The sequence below is a fragment of the Opisthocomus hoazin genome, chromosome 24 (assembly GCF_030867145.1).
Source record: "Opisthocomus hoazin isolate bOpiHoa1 chromosome 24, bOpiHoa1.hap1, whole genome shotgun sequence".
Taxonomy (NCBI): domain Eukaryota; kingdom Metazoa; phylum Chordata; class Aves; order Opisthocomiformes; family Opisthocomidae; genus Opisthocomus; species Opisthocomus hoazin.
In genome coordinates this window covers 1,553,538-1,575,354 of record NC_134437.1, presented here as the reverse complement: position 1 = coordinate 1,575,354, position 21,817 = coordinate 1,553,538, and the positions used below count along the sequence as shown (strand labels likewise).

The following is a 21,817-nucleotide window of genomic DNA, read 5'->3' as shown; positions in this document are numbered from 1 at the left end:
TGTTTGTGGGCAAAGTCAAAATCAGGAAGAAGTTGGGTGTCCCCTAGTCTGCTGTGATTTGAAGATCACAGAAACTTTTCAGAAATTTTACAGGGAAGAACAGAAAAACTTGTGTTTTGACAACAGGCAAGGCTGTGTTTTCAGACTAGCCAAAGCAACTAGTTTTCTTTGCCCTATTATTTAAATTTTCTACTTGGATGTAAAAAATAACACCATTTTTTAATGTCTGCTGGCATATGTCCGTAGTTATTCTGGGGTTTTTTAAAGTTTTTCTCAGTAAGTGTAAAGTAGTTTCTTTCTATCTGAGAGGCACGTGAAGGCCAAAACAATCAGTGATAATGATGTACTATACTAGCACAGGTGAGAATTGTGGGGTTGGAAGGATATCTGTCTAATCTGACCTGGGTTTTTGTTTTCATTCCAACAATTCACTGGTTTTCTGCATTTCCTTTTGCTTGTAAATCTGAAGACAAATAAAGGATGCACACAGACCTTGTGAACGGTTTCTTTTTGAGCCCTAGCTGATTCTTGCTATTGTGCAAGTGGGATCCAAATGTGTGTTAAACCACTTGAATGTGTGTATGTATGATGTGTTTGTTTTAGATATCAAAATATCTTAATGTAAAAAAAAAAACCCCAAACAAACAACAGAAAACAAAACCAAACAGACAAACAAAAAAACCCCACAAAAAACCCCACTAAAATAATCCCCAAATTCCACCAGGACCCAAGGCGACAATAGGATAGTTAGCAATGGCCTTCACCAGAACAGTGGTCATGTAGGCCATGTTTTGCTGCCATGTGCACAGTGCTGGCCAGCATCTCTGCTGGCTGTAAGTGGCATTGGCTTGAACTCCTGTGAATGCTGGTGAACAGTGGTGTATGTTCAGTGATCCTGTGTTATGAGAAAGCTAGTTTAAAATAGGAGCTTACAGGGGATTCAAAATGCAGGTATGGCAAAGTGCACTTAGTTTGCACTCTATGTCCAGAGAGACTTAATCTGACAAAATCTTACCAATTTACTTTGTAATTTTCCATCTTTTGGCAGTACTTAACTCCCCTCTTCACCTTCCTTTCTCTTTCTTTAGCAAGTACTGCTGCACCCACCTTCCATTTAGTAGAGAGTGAGTATGGCAGAAGAGGCTGTTTTCTTTGTGCCTCTTTGCTCTGCATGCATATGCTGATTGAATGTGGTACAGTTTGCCTAACATCCTTGCGTGTTTTCCTTCTTTCCTGTGTATATATATGTATATATACATATATATTCCCCCCCCGAGTGAAAACTGAATCTAGAGATAGAAGAACTACAGATACGCTAAGTTTGATTTCTAGGACAGAGAAAAGCAACAGACAGCTCCCAGGTATGCTGGACTCATGGAAGGGGAGAGATCAAGAGAAAGCTGTAGAGTGAAACCCTGCCCATGTGAAAGCTGGTTGTTGTCAATGGCCTTTGCTATTAAGATTTCTGATCAGTTTGTGTTCTGTTCTTGGGAGCGTTTTGTGGGATGTGCTCAGCTTTTGTGGTGTGAAGCTAAATTTCCTGAAATTGACTTAGTGCAGCAAATAAACAGTTTAGTTTCTCAGCTAAATAGAGTGAAAGATACTCAAGTGATCAGCAGGAAACAGCTTGTGCTTCCCTAAGCCTGTTAGAAGGAGCTGTAGAAGACAACTCATTTCTTTATCCTACTTCATCTTTTTTTTTTGAGCCCGCATAATTAAATTGAGGCTGCAAACCACACGAGGGTCTCTTCTGTTCTCCCCTCACACCAGCAGCACTGATATCATCATGGGAGGAAAAGGAATTCATAGAATCATAAAATATCTCAAGTTGGAAGGGACCCATAAGGATCATTGAGTCCAACTTCCTGCTCCTCGCAGGACTACCTAAAACTAAATCGTATGGCTAAGAGTGTCGTCTAGATGCTCCTTGAACTCTGACAGGCTTGGCGCCATGACCACGTTCCAGGGAAGCCTGTTCCAGTGACCAGCCACCATCTTGGTAAAGAACCTTTTCCTAATGTCCGGTCTGAAATTCCACTGATGCAGTTTCATTCCCTTTCCTTGTGTCCTATTGCTGGTCCCCAGAGAGAGATCAGCGCTTCCCAATCCGCTGCCCCCCTTGAGGAAGTTGTAGACTGTGATGAGGTTACCCCTCAGCCTATTCCTCTCCAGGCTGAACAAGCCAAGTGACCTCAGCTGCTCCTCCTAAGTCTTGCCCTTGAGACCTTCCACTGGCTTGGTTGTCCTCCTCTGGACACAACTGTAATAGTTTAATGTCCTTCTTATATTGAGGTGCCCAAAACTGCACGCAGTGCTTGGGGTGGGGCTGCACCAGTACAGTGCAGAGTGGGACAATCACTCCTCTAGACTGGCTGGTGATGCTGTGCTTGATGCACCCCAGGACATGGTTGGTTCTTTTGGCTGCCAGGGCACACTGTTGACTCATATTCAACTGGCCATCAACCCAAACCCCCCGACCTCTTTCTGTGGGGCTGCTCTCCAGCATCTCAAGACATCTGATTTACTGCTCTCTGTAGCTGTAGTTCTCTGCCCAGTCATGAAGACATGACAGTGACAATTCTTTTGTTTTTAACAATGTTGTAAAGAATAGCAGAGAAATCCCTCACAGCTCGTGCGTCTCATGCTGCATTCTCCCCTGACTTCTGGGAATAAGAGACATTCTTCTTTGTCCTTCTGTTCTGGTAATCCTTGTAATCAGTGCTTGTACGCTCTGCCTTTGCTCTTGGGAGTAGAGTGAAGGTGAGAAAGAACAGTGTATCAGAAGGGTAAGATTTCATTAGTCCTCGCTCCTTTGACTTCTGTAGTTGGGCAAAAGCTAGCAACGGGGTGCTACTCTCAAGGGTCTCACAGAAATTCCAGTAATTAGTGGGCTAGCAACATGTGAACATAGATTGCTATTTGGGCCAAAAGTAGGCAAAAAGCTGTAGCTGTCTCTGAAATTTGATTTAGAGCTTCGAAACTCTTCAGAATGAAAAAGCACCTGTAGGGACCCTTGGAGCTGTAGCTTGCTGCAGGAAGCATGCAGTGCAGGCTGGCTTTCCTGTCACCTGGAGGGGCCTGCATCTGGCAGCTCAACTCTACCTGTGGAGAGGGGTTGGAAAACAGCAGCAGCAGAGCACATTTTTTACAGCCTCCTCAGGTAATGCACATCTGCCATAATGATTCAGTATCATTCTCACTCTCTCCTCATTAGATCTCCTGTCTTTCCTTTCTGTCACCCCTGCCTCTTATAATGTTATTTACATGGTATGCTTCACCTTTACATGTCCTATCTGTCCTTCATATTTCCATAGCAACTGAGCTTCTTGCTGAATCTGAAAGCTCAGAGCCACCAAGTGAGTAGATGGGAACTTCTCCCCTTTGGTCTGGAGTGCTATCTGTTATGCTGTAGCCCTTCTATTGAGGGAATTAAAGCACTATACTGCATTATTTTGATGTCTGCTAACCAACAGCTTGGCATTAATGTGTTGTGTGAGCATGTAGCTGTTAAGAACTCAGCATGGTACCACTCTTACTCCTTTTCCTGTTGTCCAGCTAAGCACGAGGTAAAAAAGTGGCAACATGGAGTGGGACAAAGAGGGAGAAATTTGACTGATCGTTTCCAAAAGGAATGTTTTCCTTTCATGTTTTCCATTAGTGATTTTAAAGTTAAAGCTGCCTTCGCAGAAGGGACGTGGACTAAATAATCTTCTTGCTACCCTGCCTTGGTCTATTTTCTGTGAATTTAGGGAGATGCAGTTGATATCACAGCTATGGATGTTGAAAGAAGATGCAAATGAGGAGGTAGAATATCTTACAGGAGCGAGGACAGTGGGGAGAGGGAGCATTGCCCCGTCTTACCACTGATGCCCTGCTTGCATTAAAAGAGGTCTAAGACTTCACAAGAGAAGTCCTTATCTGAAATGGGAATTGGCTGCAGATTCCCTCTGTTCTTGCTCACTACCTTTTTGGTTAGATAGCCATTCTTAGTGAGAGTGAGTCAGGGAAACAGGTGCTTCCATTCTGGATCTGAGTAGTCTAAGGAAAAAAGCTAAAACTTGTGTTAGTTGGTTTGTACGTAGAAGAACCATTTTGAATTATCTGGTTTACACTAGCTGTTAAGAGTTCAATGACACACCTTCCTGATACTGAGCGAATGTGTCAAATAGGTGGTTTTAATCCCTGCTTGTAGGAGATTTGTAGCCAATCACATGGCAATATGAAAGCCAAGCAAATATTTGCAACGCAGTCCTGGAAGACGAAGAAAAACACTTAAGGAAGACATAGGTTTACATGGTGCATATGTGTGTTTTGAACAACTAATCGTTTGTACAAAGCCAAATGCTTTTCTGTTGATTTCCAATAATAAAATGTATGTGCTTCTGTGAATATGGTCTTTAAGATAAGACCTGTGTGTTTACCTGTAGTGTGTTAGAAACGGTTCATGACTTCTAAATGGAAAATACTAAAAGCATGAAGTATGTAATTATTTTGAGGTTTGGGATGGAGGGAGAGGATAGTGTATGGCTAGTCTAGAACTGTCAAAAGAATTTAAAAAAAAAAAAAAACCTCAAAAAACCAAACTACTGCATTTGTGACTGGCACATTCCCTGTTGTTACACATCACATAAAATGTCCTTTTTTCTGCCAGCGACTACAATGAACACTTTCCTTCTTGCAGTATTTTTCACGTATACAACATGAGAAACCATAATTCCTGATACATCTGAAGTGGTAGTTGTTCTGTATTACTGTATTAATTCAATTCAGACTGAGAGGTTGGGGTGGAGAGGGTGAAGAGTTGGGAGGAAGATGGCAACCAACAAGTCTACTAAGTATCTTATTTTATTTCTTAGGAGCAAGAGACTCAATTATGGGTGTTCATATGTGGGTCTAGGAGATAACAGAACATTTTCCCTCCCAAGTTAAGCTAATGTTTTGTAGAACATTCTTTGTTCATTAAAAAGAATGGGTCTTTTTTACGCAGAAAAGATACTAAGAGCCTAGTTCATGATAAATATTTTCCACGCTTGTTTTGTTTGGTTGGGGGAGAGGCTGCGTGTTTGTTAAGGTGAGAGGATGTTGGGTTTTTAAGGGTAAAATTTTCCGTTTTCAACTACATTGCAGTTCAGGCTCTTATACTGAACAGAAGCAGATCTGACCTCTCACTGCCTTATTATCATTTGTGTACATAGCCAATTTATGCAAATACTAGACACATGTTTTGTATGCTAAGTTGTGCTGCAGCATATGAATTTGCTATATTCAACAGCATAGAAGGGCATTGGCACAAGGCAGATGCTCTTATAACTTTGCATCGTTTGATTATTGATGATGCTGCTGAATGATCTTGTGTCTTACCCAAACCTAACCTCAGTGGTTAAATGAATGAAACCAAGAGCAATTATAAATTGAGAGCTGCCGTGTAGCATCAGGAGGTCACAAAAATGAACAATGGGTCTAACTGAAACCTAATGAAGCTGAGGAGAGTTTCTTTGCTAAGTTGAGTGAGTTTTTGACTTTGTGATCAGTAACGTATGGGAGATGTCGATAATCACGTAAGAGGTTTAGAAACATGTATCTCCTTTGACTTAATCCTTTTAGGTTGCTGGATAAATAGGTCTGTATTAGTTGCAGTAATGAAGTTTTTCTTGCAGCGCTCTCCGCTGTGGAATCTGTTTTGCCTAGTAATGTTTGAGGTCACTTCAAAAAGCTGGATTTTGTTTTTTTGTTTGGTATTTTTTTTAGTTGAAGTACTAATTTGGATCTTTCTTCTATCTAGTCTCCTGGTTTTCCAGAATCTATAGGAACTTTTGCCATTTACTAAAACCTGGCCAACAGATTCAAAAGTTGCAGGATGAGGGAGAAGGAGGACACTGAACAAGGGACTTGGAGGAGGAAAGCCGAGTGGGTTTTTTTCTATAAAATCTGTGTTATCTGCACAGTGCATCCAGTCAATTGAAAATAGGTTGCAGTCTTGGGGAAAAGGTCACACGGGCATCCCAAGGAGATGGTGACTCTTCTTGCTTTGGAATTTCTTTCCCGAGAATTGGGCCTGGCCACCAAGTATTTGTTACAATAAGATACATGGGGGGGGGGGAGAAGCTGTTGTGACTTAACCCAGCAGCCAGCAACTAGGACCATGCAGCTGCTCGCTAGCAACTAGGATTACACAGCTGCTCTCCTCTTCTCTCCCCCGCCCCCCAAGTATGATGGGGAGGAGACTGGGAAAAAGTGAAACTCGTGAGTTGAGATAAAGACAGTTTAATGAGAAAGCAAAGGAAATAATTGTAATAATAAAAAATAAAATATGCAAAACAAGCAATACACAACACCCAATGACCAGTTGTGCAGCCAATCACAAAGCAGTGATTGTGGAACGGGCAGTTTTTGCGTAACTCACAAAATGTTCAAACTCATGGAGGAGGGTCTAAGTCCGGGGACAGCAGAGGTCCTGCCCCCCTCGCCAACCCCCATTTGTAAATTGAGCATGACATCTATGGTATAACATATTTCCACTGGCCAGCTTGGGTTAGCTGTGTAGCTGTTCTCCCTCTCAGCTCTTGTACACCTGCTCATTAGCTGAATATGGTAAACTGGAAAAAAGTCTTTGATTTCTTAGCAACAACTAAAAATATCAGTGTATTATCAACATTCTTCTCCTGCCAAATCCAGAACGCAGCAGCTGCTGGGAGGAGAATTTAACAGACAAAACCAGGACAGAAGTCTACTTACGTAAAAAGTGAAAATTTGATAGCAACTGTTCATTAATTCATTTGTCTTTCACACTCCTTTTCTTTTTCCTTTCACTCATTCCAGATTTACCAGGAAATAAGTACAGGTGTGTATATCCTCTGCCACTGCTTGTGTCCAACCAGAATCCAAGAGCTACTATTGCAGTGCCTCAAGGCGAACAATGCTGAGGTCCCTGTCTCCAAAAGACTTTAATATCCAGAGGCAACTCTAATCCAAGACCTAGTTAGCTATGGAGTTAGAGAGAAGTATTTTCACAGAACGGACAAAACTGCTTCTCTCTTTTTCAAGCTTTTAAAAATACGATCTGCAAGTAATCTGGTCAATGGTCAATATCTCTTAACAAGCCCTGAGAATAACAGTAGCTACAAAAGACATTTCTATCGGGTTGCGTGGTCCAGTAGTCCTGAGAGACACAGAGCTGACTATGAAAGCCCGTGTGTTTTCAAATTCACCTAAGTACTGCCTGTGAATAGAAGCCTACCTGTATCAGGGCCTCATTCCTCTTGCAAGCTCCAGGACAATCAGTGTTCTGACTACCTGACTTCTACCCATGACAATAGGATGAATTTCAAGGTTTTAAGCTAAAGGCAGTATTTCCAAATGTCTTCTGTGTCTTAGAAGCCTCATCTAAAGTAGCTTTTGGTTGTATTTATACTACTAATTTTGCCATTGATCTTTAACTAAAGTTTCTCTCCGAAGACAGTGATCTCAAAGGCAAACTTTCTTCACTGTTTTTAAATCTCATGTTATATTAAGCTTACTGGGGATTTAGAAATATGTTTCCTCATGAGCAGAAGACACTGAATGTCTTTCCAGGCAATCTCACAGTAACTCTTCAAATTCCCTGCTTCATGGTGCACCTGCCTAGGGTTCCATGAGTCTATGTTTATAACTAGAGACAATGGATTGAAAGCTTAAGCTGTAACAAACATTTTACATTTTGTACCATGAGTTCTTTCAGCAGTAATGGTATGCCCTTAATCTTGTCAGATACAAGCACCCAAAAGATTAAGGCTTTAATTCTCTTTCCATTGAATTAACAGGAAAGTACTAGAGCACGGTGAAGTAGCCTCATTAAGATGAGACAGAGGAACGATCATGAAAATGCAAGTTATAAAGTAGGTAGTAATTTGGGAAGGGAAACAGAGTGTGGAGTTAGTGGTGTCCTCCAGTCCATCAACTGATTTTTTTTTTTTTTCCATTCCCCTGTCATACAGTCTGCACTCTTTTACATCTCTCAGCAGTAGCAGTCGTCTTCGTGCTGTCTTTGTAATTATTGCCAGTGCAGAGCACTTCATTCCTCTCCTCATTGACAGGAAACACCCCTTGCACACATCAAATCGTCAGTGTAATTCATTGTATGTGACTTCTTTGAATTGCATTCTTTGAATCATCAGGCTGAATGCGTTGGGTGGAGCTTGTGTACCCTGAGTGATAACTGTCAGTCTGACCAAATTCTGGTTGCAGCTCTTTGGTTGAAAGCTCTGTCTTTAGAAATGTATACATATAGTAGGTTTTTCTCTTTCAGTTGTTGTTGATACTTAGGAAGACTTCTTTTCTGCAGAGGGGAGAATACATCAATATGAAATGCCAAAGTTTGTCTTCACTGAACTGCGTGGGCTATGATTTTGACCATTTGACCTCTGCTGCCTGGACTGTTTCTGAATAACAGTGTATTCCCTTTCTCTTTCCAACAGTCTTGTGGATTCCTTCAGCTGTCCAAGTTCTGGCGCACACTCTACAATAATTTTTGTTTCTTCTTTGACTTGGTATTACTAAGCAGTGATGCAGCTGTGCCTAACACTCACAAGGTCACAACTCAGTGCTTTCTATGGTTTAATATTCTTATATTTCTAGGCAATTTTACTGTCTCCCCAGTGTTTCTGATATATACTGGCTAATTTAATTTTGTTTCTGTTTTATTTAGTCTGTAATTCTGTTGTTGATTTCTTCCCTTGCCCATTGTTTACATCAGTTTTTTAATTTTTTTGTATTTTCCATGTGACCTCCTCCACTTTCCTTTCAACCAATCATGTGCGTGCGTATCATGTGACTTTGTCATGTGGCTTGCATGGTGCTGATGATGTCGTCCACGCTGGTGAACAGAAGGTAAAATACTTTGTTCTGACTGGTTGCCTAGATTTGGGATGAGGATTCCCTTCTGGTTGGTGACCAGGGAGCTCCAAATTCCATCACTCCAAAACCCTTCTATAAGCCATCTGGAGAAGTCGCTCACCACTGTCTGCATGTGAAGAACTCAACTTCAGTCTTCCACGCTGAGCTCGAAAAACTTGGAGGGGGGGGGGGAAAAGCCAAAAATCATGTGGCTCAGTCATTTGCTTCTTTCACTACCAGAAACCAACAGTCATCATCCTAATAAGGTTCTGAAACTCTCTCTGGCGTTAACAACAATGGCAAAAATCCTTTTGCCTTTCAGGGTACCGGTGTGCCAACTACAGACTTCTAGTTGATGGGAGATTGTGGGTAAGGTGCTCTGATAATTTGAACGCTATATCTCCTGTTGCTTTAGTAACATTTTGACCCTATACACTATACATTTATATAAATATATATACACACACACATACTCACACTATACATATTTAGTAGCCTATCAAAAGGATCCAAAATTCCCTATCTCTGAAATTTAGTTACTGGTAAGCATGTCACATTATGGTTTAAGAAAGAAATTTTTGTATCGTGACTAAAACTTAAACATAGCTAGAGTGGGAACTGTTTTTTTGTGAAGTAGTATACATAGGCACACACAGAGTACATGATGGGAGTTAGACTTCGCACGGTTTGCATCAGAAGTATTATTACAACTTTCTTGCCAGAGTACCTCATTACTTCCGCACAGTATGTGAGAGCCTGGCAAGGGATTTAATTTGAACTCATTTACCAGCAACAGTTATAGTAGCTGGTCATCTCCGTGAAATCAAGAAGCAAATGATTGACCCTTGCAGCTTATTGAGATGAAATCAGTCTCTAACTAAAGTGTATGGTAGTGAAAATAGTTTCTGCAACATCGTGATTCTTACAACTTCACTTAAATACTCTGTGCATAATCTCAAAGGGGGGGGGGGGAAACTGCTGCTTTTCTGCTTCCCCAACTAAACAAATAATTCTGAAAACAAGGAAGCAATTTTTGGCTTTTTTCAGTTTATGAATTCTAAAATCACCTTATTGTCTTTGATCACCACTGGGAAAGGATTTAGGCTGGGGTTTGCCAGGAAAACAAAGCTAACACCAGTAACCTTCCCACATGTCTGCATGCATGTAAGCAGCCCCTAGTCTCTTCCCTCTCTGGTCAAAATCCAGGACGATTGAGGACTTGATTGTCTCAGTTTTGCATGTTCTTCTGTTTTTGTTCCTATTTTTTATTATTAATGTTTGCTTCTCTTGTGTGCATTCTGAAGACGCCTGTTCTTTTTCACTCACATATTTACCAGTCATGGAGACTTTCCATAGGCATGGCTGTTGTTTGTTTCAGATTGTGACTGTAGGTCCTAATCTAGTCCTGTTTACATGATGGTCAAAGATTGCAGAAATCAGCTGCTTCCTTCTTCAAGTGTTGCAGAAATTACCATAGATTGCCATTGTGTTCTCTAAACACGGGAAGGATGCAGGATCTTTCTTCGGTGCCAGCTGGACAAAGATTTAAGCTCATAGTCTAAAGTGCTGCAGTTACTGCTTCCCTGCAGCAGGAGTTCATTGGTGCTAATGGCTTAGCGGGAGTGGATAAATAATTTGAAAATGTAATGGCTCAGAGCACTGTCCCCGGCTATCCTCACATCATGTGTAGGAGCTAACAGGTAGTGATTCAGGTTTCAGTAGCCTGCAGAGCAGTTCCTTATTTCGAGTACAGTTGGTCAGATTCATTATGAGTTACATCAGAAGCCCAAAGAATGGATCTCTGAGCTTCACACTGGATTATCAGTGATGTGTAACCATGACAGGGCAGTGCCATTGTAAATAACACTTCACTTCATGCATGTACTGTCCTATATTCTTATCAGAGCAAAGCATTGGCTTCTTCCTATCTGAAAGTTACAAGCTTAGTTTCTGTAAAAGAAAGACCGTGCAGTAACATGTAGATCACTCTTGGGACCTGCAGTGTAATCCAGCACAGTGCAGCAATTAGGTAACCCTCATTGAAGGCAGCAAACGGATTGTGCTGCTTCCTGGAAATATAGGGGCTGCAAGGCTGGAGCCACCTAGTCCCAGTGTCTTGTGTCTCATACTGGCCAGCAAGATGTTTCTGGCCTAAAATCGGATACTAGGCAAACCAATGTAGCAGGACTGTTTCATGACGTCATTATTGTTTCTTGAGAAGCCAGCCATAAGGAGTCTGGGGAGGGATCATAGAATCATAGAATGATAAGGGTTGGAAGGGACCTTTATAGTTAATCCGGTTCCAACCCCCCTGCCATGAGCAGGGACATGTTCCACTAGACCAGGTTGCTCAGAGCTCCATTCAGCCCAGCCTTGAACACTTCCAGGGAGGGGGCAGCCACAGCTTCTCTAGGCAACCTGTTCCAGTGTTTCACCACCCTCATGGTGAAGAATTTCTTCCTAATATCCAATCTAAATCTGCCCTCTTTTAGTTTCGAGCCATTCCCTCTTGTCCTATCACTACACACCCTTGTGAAAAGTCCCTCTCCATCCTTCCTGTAGGCCCCTTGAGGTACCGGCAGGCTGCTATAAGGTCACCCCGGAGCCTTCTCTTCTCTAGGCTGAACAGCCCCAACTCCTTCAGCCTGTCCTCACAGGAGAGGTACTCCAGCCCTCTGATCATCTTTGTGGCCCTCCTCTGGGCCTGCTCCAAGACATCCATGTCCTTCTTATGCTGGGGACTCCAGAGTTGGACGCGGTACTCCGGGTAGGGTCTCACGAGAGCAGAGTAAAGGGGCAGAATCACCTCCCTCGACCTGCTGGCCACGATTCTCTTCATGCAGCCCAGGATGTGGTTGGCTTTCTGGGCTGCCAGCGCACATTGCCGGCTCATGTTGAGCTTCTCATCCACCAGTACCCCCAAGTCCTTCTCCTCAGGGCTGGTCTCGAGCCACTCTTTGCCCAGCCTGTACTTGTGTTTGGGATTGCCCTGACACACGTGCAGGACCCTACACTTGGCCTTGTTGAACTTCATGCAATTCACGCAGGCCCACCTCTCCAGCCTGTCAAGGTCCCTCTGAATGGCATCCCTTCCCTCCAGTGTGTCAACCACACCACACAGCTTGGTGTTGTCAGCAAACTTGCTGAGGGTGCACTCAGTCCCACTGTCCATGTCGCCAACAAAGATATTGAACAGCACCCGCCCCAGTACCGACCCCTGAGGCACACCACTCGTCACTGGTCTCCACCTGGACATCGAACCATTGACTGTAACTCTCTGTGTGCGTCCATTGAGCCAGTTCCTTATCCAATGAGTGGTCCATCTGTCAAATCCATGTCCTTCCAATTTAGAGACAAGGACATCATGCAGGACAGTGTCGAATGCCTTGCACAAGTCCAGGTAGACGATGTCAGTTGCCTGCCCTTTGTCCACCAATGCTGTAACCCCATCACAGAAGGATACCAAGTTGGCCAGGCACGATTTGCCCTTGATGAAGCCATGCTGGCTGTCCCCAGTCACCTGCTGGTTTATCCATGTGCCTTAGCATGGTTTCGAGGAGGATCTGCTCCATCATCTTGCCAGGCACATAGGTGAGGCTGACTGGCCTGTAGTTCCCCGGGTCTTCCTTTTTTCCCTTTTTGAAAATGGGGGTGATGTTGCCCCTTCTCCAGTCGGTGGAGGACCTCCCCAGATCGCCAGGACCTCTCAAATATGATGGAGAGTGGTTTGGCAACTTCGCCCGCCAGTTCCCTCAGGACCCGCGGATGCAACTCATCAGGCCCCATGGACTTGTGCACCTTCAGGTTCCTTAGGCAGTCTCGAACCTGGTCGTCTTCTACAGTGGGCAGTTCTTCATTCTCCCAGTTCCTGCCTTTGCCTACTGCAACTTGGGTGGTGTGGCTAGAGCACTCGGTGTTAAGGACTGAGGCAAAAAAGTCATTCAGCACCTCAGCTTTCTCCACGTCCCGGGTAACCAGGTCTCCAACTTCCTTCCGGAGAGGGCCCACATTTTCCCTAGTCTGCCTTCTATGACTGACATACCTATAGAAGGCTTTCTTGTTCTCTTGGATCTGGACAGATGAATGATGAAGAGCTTGAGTCTGGTTGGTTTTTCTCATGCAGCTCTTTGGGATTGTAAAGATAAAGAAGAGTTAATGGAAAGAAAAAGTAAGTCCCCAGAGCCACAGAAGTTTCGAGAGCAGAAACAGACCTAGTTTCCTAAAAGGCACTAAAGAGATTGAAGGCTATCTGATTCACAGCTTGTCATTTCTGGGCAATGGCACCTTTGGAAGAGCCTTCATAGAGCACATGAGTTGCCTTTCAAAATACAGGACTTCATGAGCTCTCTTGAATTCAGCTCCAGAGAAGATCTGCTCGAAAATAGTTTAAATCGCAAGAAGCAGGCAGTGTGCCATGCTTGTCTATAAGCTTTTCTCATAGGTAAAGCACCTATGTGGCTTCATTTTCCACTTTGCTGAAGAGTGTCTTGTGGGTGAAGTTTAAATCAGTGGAAGGTGTTAAGTTCTAACAAAGTACGTAGGGTGCCTGAAACCTGTAAACTTTACTTCTTTGAGCAAAATCTGTCCCATCTCCCAAGGAGAGTAAAGCGTAGGGGTTAAAGTTACTTGTCTTCTGCCCTCCAGGGATTCCACTTGCATTGTTTGATAATAAGATAATAATAATCTTGATAATAAGATACTCAGCTGCTGGGCTGAATAAGGTGCCATCTGGCTCAGCCATAATCACTCGCATTGTCACACCGTAGAGGGAAAGCGTAAGATCCTGCATCCCTCCTTCTGCAGCAGAGTGAATTCCAAGTTTGTAAAATTATTATCCAGAGGAAGTATGGCATGCTTGGAGCTGTCTGCTCTCAATAAGCTAAGTAGCATTGTCTCAAGGGGGATTCTTTAAGGATCCCACATTTTATGGATGGAATAGGCAGATTTCTGCAATATGTCCAGCTAGCTCAATGTAAATGGGAGATCCCCAGGCGTGCAACACACCTTTGTAATGTACTTTTGCTTTTCAGCCCCCATCCTGTAGGGAGGATGCATGTTATGTAAGCATGAGTTTCTTCTCTGATCTTCTGATGACAACTTTTTCTCTTCAGCTACTGACACTTTGGCTTGTTATAGGGATGCTGATTCTGCTGGACTAAAATTTTCCCACTAAACTTCTTCCTCCTTTGTTTGAAACTACGCACTAACCCATTTTTAATTTCACAGCCCTGTATCTGGATTACATCTGCCTGCTTAAGATAAATTGAATGCCATGTGTTTATGGAGAGAAAATGAAAGTATTCTTCACTAGGACTTGCATTGCTACAGCTGTTGGGTTTCAGGCATTAGGAGTGATCCATATTCTCCTATTTGAAGAGAATGTTGCTCAGAGCAGAAGTGCATTTAAATTATTGGGGGAGAAAGGAATCGTGACCTAGAAACTAGACAATTGAAAGTTAGGAAAAGTTTCAGCAGAGAGGGTAATTAATCATTGGAATGGCTGTGTGTGAGTTACAGCAGCATCTCTGACATGTAAAATCTATCAAGCATGAGCATCTTTTCAAAGGATATTCCTTCACAATTTAGTCTTGGTGCTCAATCACTGGAAAAAAATTCTGGCATGTGTTAGATAAGAGTTCAAATTCTATGACTACAGTGTTTCACTGTCACTTCAAGATGGCTTTACTTCTTACTAAGTATCTCTCTGAGATGAGGATGGGAAAAAGTACCAAGGAGATCTTGATCTTTTACTGGTTAGTTATCAGTGAAGCCATTCATCAAGTCTACTAGAAATACAGCAACAGTTAAAGCATTGCTGCTCGTAAATGTTGCAGCAGTGTCACATGGCTCAGTGTCCAGCAAAATAAGTAGCCACTAATGCCCCACCCCCAGCTGTTTCTGGGAGCTAGTTTCTTGTGTGAAAAAAGGATAGAACAAGACATTTGCTTCTTCTTTTATTTAATTATTAATTAATAGTCATGACACAATTATTGCAGTAATGCTTCTTCATCTGAAATCAACTCAATAGTCAAAATCAGTAACCTTAGTGGTGGTGTTTTTCTTTTAGGATTGAAGAAAGAAAAAAAAATATAATTGTTTGGTTAATCTGATGTTTTCATATGGCTAGGTGAGGTAGTTCTGCTCATCTAGAACTCACTTGTTCCCATTCGATTTTCAATCTGCAATGCATTGTATGCATTATGAATGCTTTCAGCATTTGCAATTCAAGGAGAAACATGGACTGGGAAGGGTTTTTCAAATACACGGCCTCAGTTAGTTGGCAGTAGAGATAACAATATACCCTTTTTTCTACACAATAGATGGCAAATGTGGTCATTGGTTAAACATGAAACTCTGTTGTCCTTTCTCGAGACATGAATGGCCCTGTACTGTGTGAACCAGGAGAATTCCAGAGGAGTGCGTAGCACCTCTTGTAATGTAAATGGCAAAACCTACTCCTGTGTGCCATCTGCCTCAAACCCCACTAACAGGTTCATGCAAGGGCCGCTGCATGGTCACATTGAGAGCGCTACCTTTGTGTTTTCAATGTACATTCACTGAGAAACCTGTCACAGGCTGGAATACGGCTCTTGAGTGTCCAGCTCATATAGTGGGAGTCTTGTAATGGGGATATAGACAGAGGCAAGGTTTTGGAAAAGAAAAATATAGCATGGAGAAAAGGAGCATTCCCTCTTTACATCTTGAAGAGAAATTACTATGTTGTGAAACACAAATGTAAGCTTCTCATGTCAGAGAGCTCTGTGTATCCATGGATTGTAATTACCTTCTTGGAACAGGTGGTGTGTTAGACAGAGCATGTGTTAGCCGCAAGAAAATCGAATTAATCTTAAATTACTGTTTCAGTCTAGGTCTTGCGGTTTTCTGATTGAAGTTTCACAAAAAAAAAAAGTGCTTGAATTCTTGCTTTGGAGGGGAAGGAGGAGGGGAAGGGCTTCAGATTACTGCTGAAAGATACTGGAAGATTAACGTTTCTCTGGCCAGTTAGAAATGCATGTGCTCTCCATTAGTAGCTGAATACAAATCCAGACCTAGAATCAAATCCAGATTTAGAATTGAGTATGTTTTTTTGGTTGAATGAAGCCCCTGTAAATTCCCGTGACTTTCAAAGTCAATCTTAATACAACTACTGGCTTGTTATTTCCTTTCACTTTCAGTATAATGCAGCAGAACTAAGTATTTTTTAAAGTTTTATTCAAGGCAACAGGTTGAGCTTTTTAAACATCAGAAATGCTACTTCAGTGTCCTGGTTTTGTTCTCGTTCGGTTACATTGAGGCTCTTAAGTTGCATTTCAGAGTTTTGGTGGTGTTCTCTTTGGGATACATTCAGAATTGGATCATCTTTTAGTTGTATTTCACCACACTTTGGTGTACCTGTGAGCATGTGTTCAAGAAAGCCCATTGTCCAGACCACAAGTGGCACAGCAAGTAAAGACAGAGGTGCTTTAGCAGAACTGTTGTCACCTCCAGCTAGAACAGTAAAGTGTGTGCTCAGCATTAGCAAATCAGTGCAAATGTTTGGGGCTGCAAACATTTGGGAAGTGTATTCAGATTCAAGGTGCACAGCAAAACACAGGATGTGCGTTCTATTGTATTTTCTCTATATATATTTCCTGTAATCAATTCTAAATAAGCTATTCACCATTCAGATGAATAAATAGAAATACTGTCAGAATGCATAAAATATGCATAACTCTGCTTAAATAGAGGTGTAGGATTTTTTTGCTTTTTAACATTCAACCACTTTAATTGTTATATAAAATAACTGTAAGAATTGGGACCCTGTAATGAGACCAGCCAGCACAGTGTAATTAGTCTCAGGAGTTTGCTGGAATTGCCAACTGCAACTGATTTGTAAGTTTTAATTTACAAATAATTGCAGTGTTGGTTTTGTTCAAACTAGTCATAAACAAACTGGGCTGAATAGGTTCCAGAGAATAGCAGCTGAAATAGTCAAAAGTTCTGAAGAAGCTTTTAAACCCAGATTTTATGGCTTAAGCATTTGGACTATATCACAGAGCTGATACTAAAGAACTCAGTAAGTACTGTAAAATGACCTAGTAAGCTTCAGCCAGGTTTACGATAACTTTTGTCAAGTCTTACTGACTTTGACTAGCATTTAAACTCTTGGGATGTTTCAGGGCTATGGAAATAGTAGCTCCAACCCCAGTCTCAGGTAAGTATTGGCATAGAGGAACCTAAGCCTTTCTTGCCTTTACATAAAATGGAGCAAAACAGGCATCCAGGCACTGACAGAAAGCAGGATCTGAGCTCTCTTGTGGTCCATGTCACTTTTGGAAAGAGGGATCATTGCTCTCTTATCATTTAAGTTCTTTTGCTAATTTGATGCGTATGTTGTTGGGGACAGGGGGTTGTTCATTTGATGGGTATCTTTCCCCACAAAAATAAATAAATGGGTAATAATGCCTTTTGCATAGTAAACTCCCAGGCTGTCAGAGCACTTCAGAAACAATTGATCCCTGAAAGCAGAAGGAGAAAGTACATCTCTTGAGCAATTTGTTGCAGTATTTCTGAAGGAGGGGAGGGCATGGGATATAAATATGTAATTGGACAACCTATGGATTTGACTTCTGTTAGGAAAGGTGTTATAGTAAGGGTACAAGAAGGAAGTACTTGAGCTGGGATTGGGGAACCATCCTCTGCAGATTGTGTTTGCAGGTTATGGAGGAATTGGCTAGAAAAAATAGCTGTAGAGACATGGGTGTGAAAGGGTGTCGTTGTAAATCAGTGTGCCCTGCAGAGACAAATGACATTTCAGTTTTCTGCTGATGTCGGGAGTGCTAATTGGGAAATGATAGCTTTTTCTTTTAAAAATGGTTATTACAGAAGAGCGAAGGGGTCTAGTTATCTCCAGCCTGTACTCATTGCAATTACCAGTGCAAGCTGAGTGAAAAGATGTGCTGTTGTCATTCAGTACCATTTTTTCCATGCTCATTTAAGTGAGCATACCAGTGAGCCTCTGGTCCAGCAACTATAAAACCTAAACAACATTCGAAGTGCAACACAGGTCTGTATAACAAACATGATGTCCTTTTTCAGTGATGCTCTTTATGTCGACGTTTCACAGGAGCAGCCTCTCTGTTTGCCACATACCCTATCTTGATGTTTTCCAGGTGTTTCACATCAGTGTTTTACAACAAAAATAGTGAGGAACTGGTCATGGCTCTAGGGTATTCTTGGGGAAGCGTGGTGTCTTTTTCACTTAGCCTCTGACTCCATTCCAGCACACACAAAAACAGTAACTTTTATTGGTGAAAACAAACTACGAAGTGCAAGAAATACTTGGGTCTTGCAAATATTTGTACTTGGACACACTGTGTCCTCTGAGTCTGGGTCAGAGTGAGGCTGATACCCTGGGCAGCAGAGTATAATGAAGTATTTTTTGGATTTTGATGAGTACTTTTCCCCTAATTTATTTTCTTACAATTTAACATAAGTCCACCATTGTTTCAGGGGAACCCAGCGCACCCAAACTGGAAGGTCAGATGGGAGAAGATGGAAACTCCATTAAAGTGAATGTTATCAAGCAGGATGATGGTGGTTCTCCAATTAGACATTATCTGATCAAATACAAAGCTGTAAGTACGGCTGACACTCAAGCCTGATTTGTATTTAGTCTGTTCAGTACTCAGGCATAACCATGTAGGCAGGCAAACCTGAAGCTAAGATCTTGTGGGTAGGCTAGTACAGGAGTACATGCTAAGCAGGTGTGGCAGAAGTGTATAAGGTATGAGACGTGGTATGCACAGAAGCAACATACAAAATCTTTGTCTCATTTTCCTTCCTTTCACTTGACTGTGAAAGATTGTTTCTCCATGTTGTCTTCTGTAGAACTGTGAATATATGGTAGTTACATGCACTTGGTACTATTTGATTTCATATACTTCTGAGATGGGATTGCCTGCAACAAGTTAGCTGGGGACCAGAGCTTCATAGTGTAGAGCATTTCCCACCTTCAGACATGTATCTAATCATAACTTTCCGCTGGTCAGTGAAGCTGCCATATTTGATTGAGTAATGGGTGCTTCAGTACCAAATTATTCTGCAGAGTATTGAATAAGACATTCAATGTAGTTAGTTTAGACACAGATAAAGTGAGAGATGCTACTGGAAGCAGTTCCCCTTTAGGCCTAACTTAATCACATCTCATTGCAAATTACCCAGGATTGCAAACTATATGATTCTCTGAGCAAAACATCTAGGCCTAGTCTTGGGGAAAAACATTGATGTGATGATCAGCTAGTATTGTTGTAAGCTGATCATGCCCCTAGTTTTGTGTTGGGTGGTATTTGATGGTTTTTTCCTACGATGGGGGTGGGGGGGGGAAGCACTCAGAGAGATTGCTTAGCACATCCTTGAGGAATAGGACCTTGAGAGAGGGTCAGTGAGAATATTAAGATCTTCAGGGCAGCTTAAAGAATTGCCAGAAGTTATTGAAGCTTTTTTGTATTGTCTGCACACCTTCTGAGTCTTAGTACACCTAGGGGCAGCTCAGCTGTACCAGTGTGTTTGAACTGAAATGTGGAAGCTTTCCAGCTATTAAGGAAACAGGACGCTTTCTCAGTGACAGAGTCTGGCAGTTGTGATGCTGAACTAATTAAGTACAAATGAACAGTCCTTAAAGTCACAGAGCAGAGTTTGCAATGCAGTCTAGAAATCCCAAGAGTATTTCTTACCACCATAATTTTGTGCATTTTAGGTTACTTAGAGGTTCTTAGAATGAGGGGAGTCTTTGGAATATCAAAAGGACGATCTAGTATCACAGAACCATAAATTCCAGCAGAGACGGAGAAGTCTGTTAACACACCCCAGTCCCAGAAATCTGCCTAAAACTGTCTCAAGGTACCTTGGCAGTGTTTTTTTCAGATTCTTCTGGGCAAAATGTACATCTGGGTTCCCTGAAACTGGAGTAGGAATTGGCAAAGTTACTAGTTGTATGCACCTTTTAAAATCTCTCTTAAACAGTGCAGAATAGAATGGCTAGTGGTAAGCTAGGCCAGACCTGTGTTAAGAGGTAAATCTCTCTCAGATGATTTAAATTTGATATACTAAGTCACAAGAGAACACTCTTAAAGTGCTTTGCAGGGCAGAGACATACAGGAGTTGCAGCCTTTGCCCTCTGAAATGGAAGTAGTCTAGTTATGTGGTGAAGATGAGAGGAAGAATTGAGGGGCTTTCTTAAGGTGTCCAGAAAACAGGTTTCTGAGCGAGCAGGAAAGAGGCTGCTTCTGTATCTCTTGTCCTATCCACTTCGAGCCAACAGCACGTGTTGCACCCCTGAGTTAGCTGAGGAGTGTGTGCTTGTGTAGAAACCTCCCTGCTTTTCCATTTGTTAGCCGTTACAGTGTTCTCAAAGCTAGCTACTAATATTGTGCTCTGTTTTTTGTATCCCTGCCTGTTGTCTCGCTGCTCTGCAGAAGCATTCCTCAGAATGGAAACCAGAGATCAGACTTCCATCTGGCAGTGACCACGTCATGCTCAAGTCCCTGGACTGGAATGCAGAGTACGAGGTTTATGTGATAGCTGAAAACCAGCAAGGGAAGTCCAAAGCAGCTCACTATGCTTTCCGAACTTCTGCTCAGCCTACTGTCATCCCAGGTACAGCAGTCAGAAGCTTTACCATTGTTTTCTGCTTCCAATTAATGCAACAGTGCTGCATCCTTTAATGTGCCTGAATAACCCTGACAACTTGCTCGCTTAAAGCCATTATCACAATTGGTTACCCATCCAAAGCTTAGTTTTTGCCATGTACATACCTGTACTGTAGTCCATGTTACAGTATGTAGAGCATTAGCAGTACGCTGTTAGGAATGCTACATGACAAATCCTTGTCTGACTGTTTACAGGGAACGTTGGCTTTCTGTATCGGGGTAACAGGATTACCAGTTGAGAAAAGCAGTGGACAGAAAACGCTTTCTGAAACCAGAAAGTAGGATTCCCATTTTAAACAACAGCAAAAGAGACCATTCAGATCTCTGGGGCGATGCTTTTCACAATGCAGATTTCCCTTCCTTGCTTATTGTTCGTGTGTCCCATCCACCTCAGCCTTTGGCGAAATAGAGGAATAAGGGTTTGCTGGCAGTTGGAAAGGGACGTGGTTAAAATCTTTCTCTGAATTTTTTTTTTATTAAATGAAATGGAGATCAAATTATCAAATTACAGTAATTTTAAAACAGCACTGTCTTAATGTTGGGTAGGGAATTAGGGAAAAGTAACTAAAAAGCGTTAGAAAGCTCCCGGAAGGTTGTTTGACAGACTGTACTGACTAGTGTGCTTAAAAAGTGAGGTAGAAGCACAAATGCTATGAAAAACAAGCATATCCTATTAGCTGAGGTGCTAGGAGTTTAGCAGTTTGCTGGAAGGTGTTGAAAGGACAGCTGATATTTTTTTTCTACACAGGTAGTAGTAGTGCACATGAAAAACAAAAAAGGAAGAATAAAACCAAACCAAATATCTAAGGATGAAATTGCTGGATTTCCTGTAAGTTAAAGTTCTGAAGGGTTAAAGGCAGATAGATGAACTTTAAAGCTAATGAGTCAGTCAAGATAAGTCCTCATTGCACAGCTAGAGTTAAGCATATGAATGCCAGGATTAGTGTTGACAGTCCATATTGAAGTGGTTTGGTTTCATTCTGTCTTCTAGCTTGTTAACTCAATCTCATGTTTCTCTTCAGAACACGGTAGAGAGGTGTTCTTTCAGTCTTTTCCTTGCACTGAGTATTCAATCCTTGGTCTGCCCCCACTGCACCCACTCCCTTCGTGTCTGAAGGAAACAGCTGAGACCTTGTGCAGTTTGCATGCTGAAACTCCACTTGATTAAGCCAGACAATGTTGTTCAATGGACAAATGAGTGACCTAGTTGTTTGGGGTTGAAAAATGTGTATGGTAGGGAGGATAAGAACAGGGTG

The 21,817-nt window shown here is 42.1% G+C and overlaps 1 protein-coding gene across 6 annotated transcripts in view; it reads left to right on the top strand.

The window, feature by feature from the left end:
• NCAM1 (neural cell adhesion molecule 1) overlaps window positions 1-21,817 on the top strand; it is a 228,454-nt gene that overhangs the window by 187,298 nt on the left and 19,339 nt on the right. For all 6 annotated transcript variants that reach the window (XM_075442634.1, XM_075442635.1, XM_075442636.1 and 3 more), the window contains 2 exons: window positions 18,364-18,488; window positions 20,328-20,508. In XM_075442634.1, the coding sequence (XP_075298749.1) occupies window positions 18,364-18,488; window positions 20,328-20,508 (306 nt within the window). The remainder of the gene's footprint in view (window positions 1-18,363; window positions 18,489-20,327; window positions 20,509-21,817) is intronic.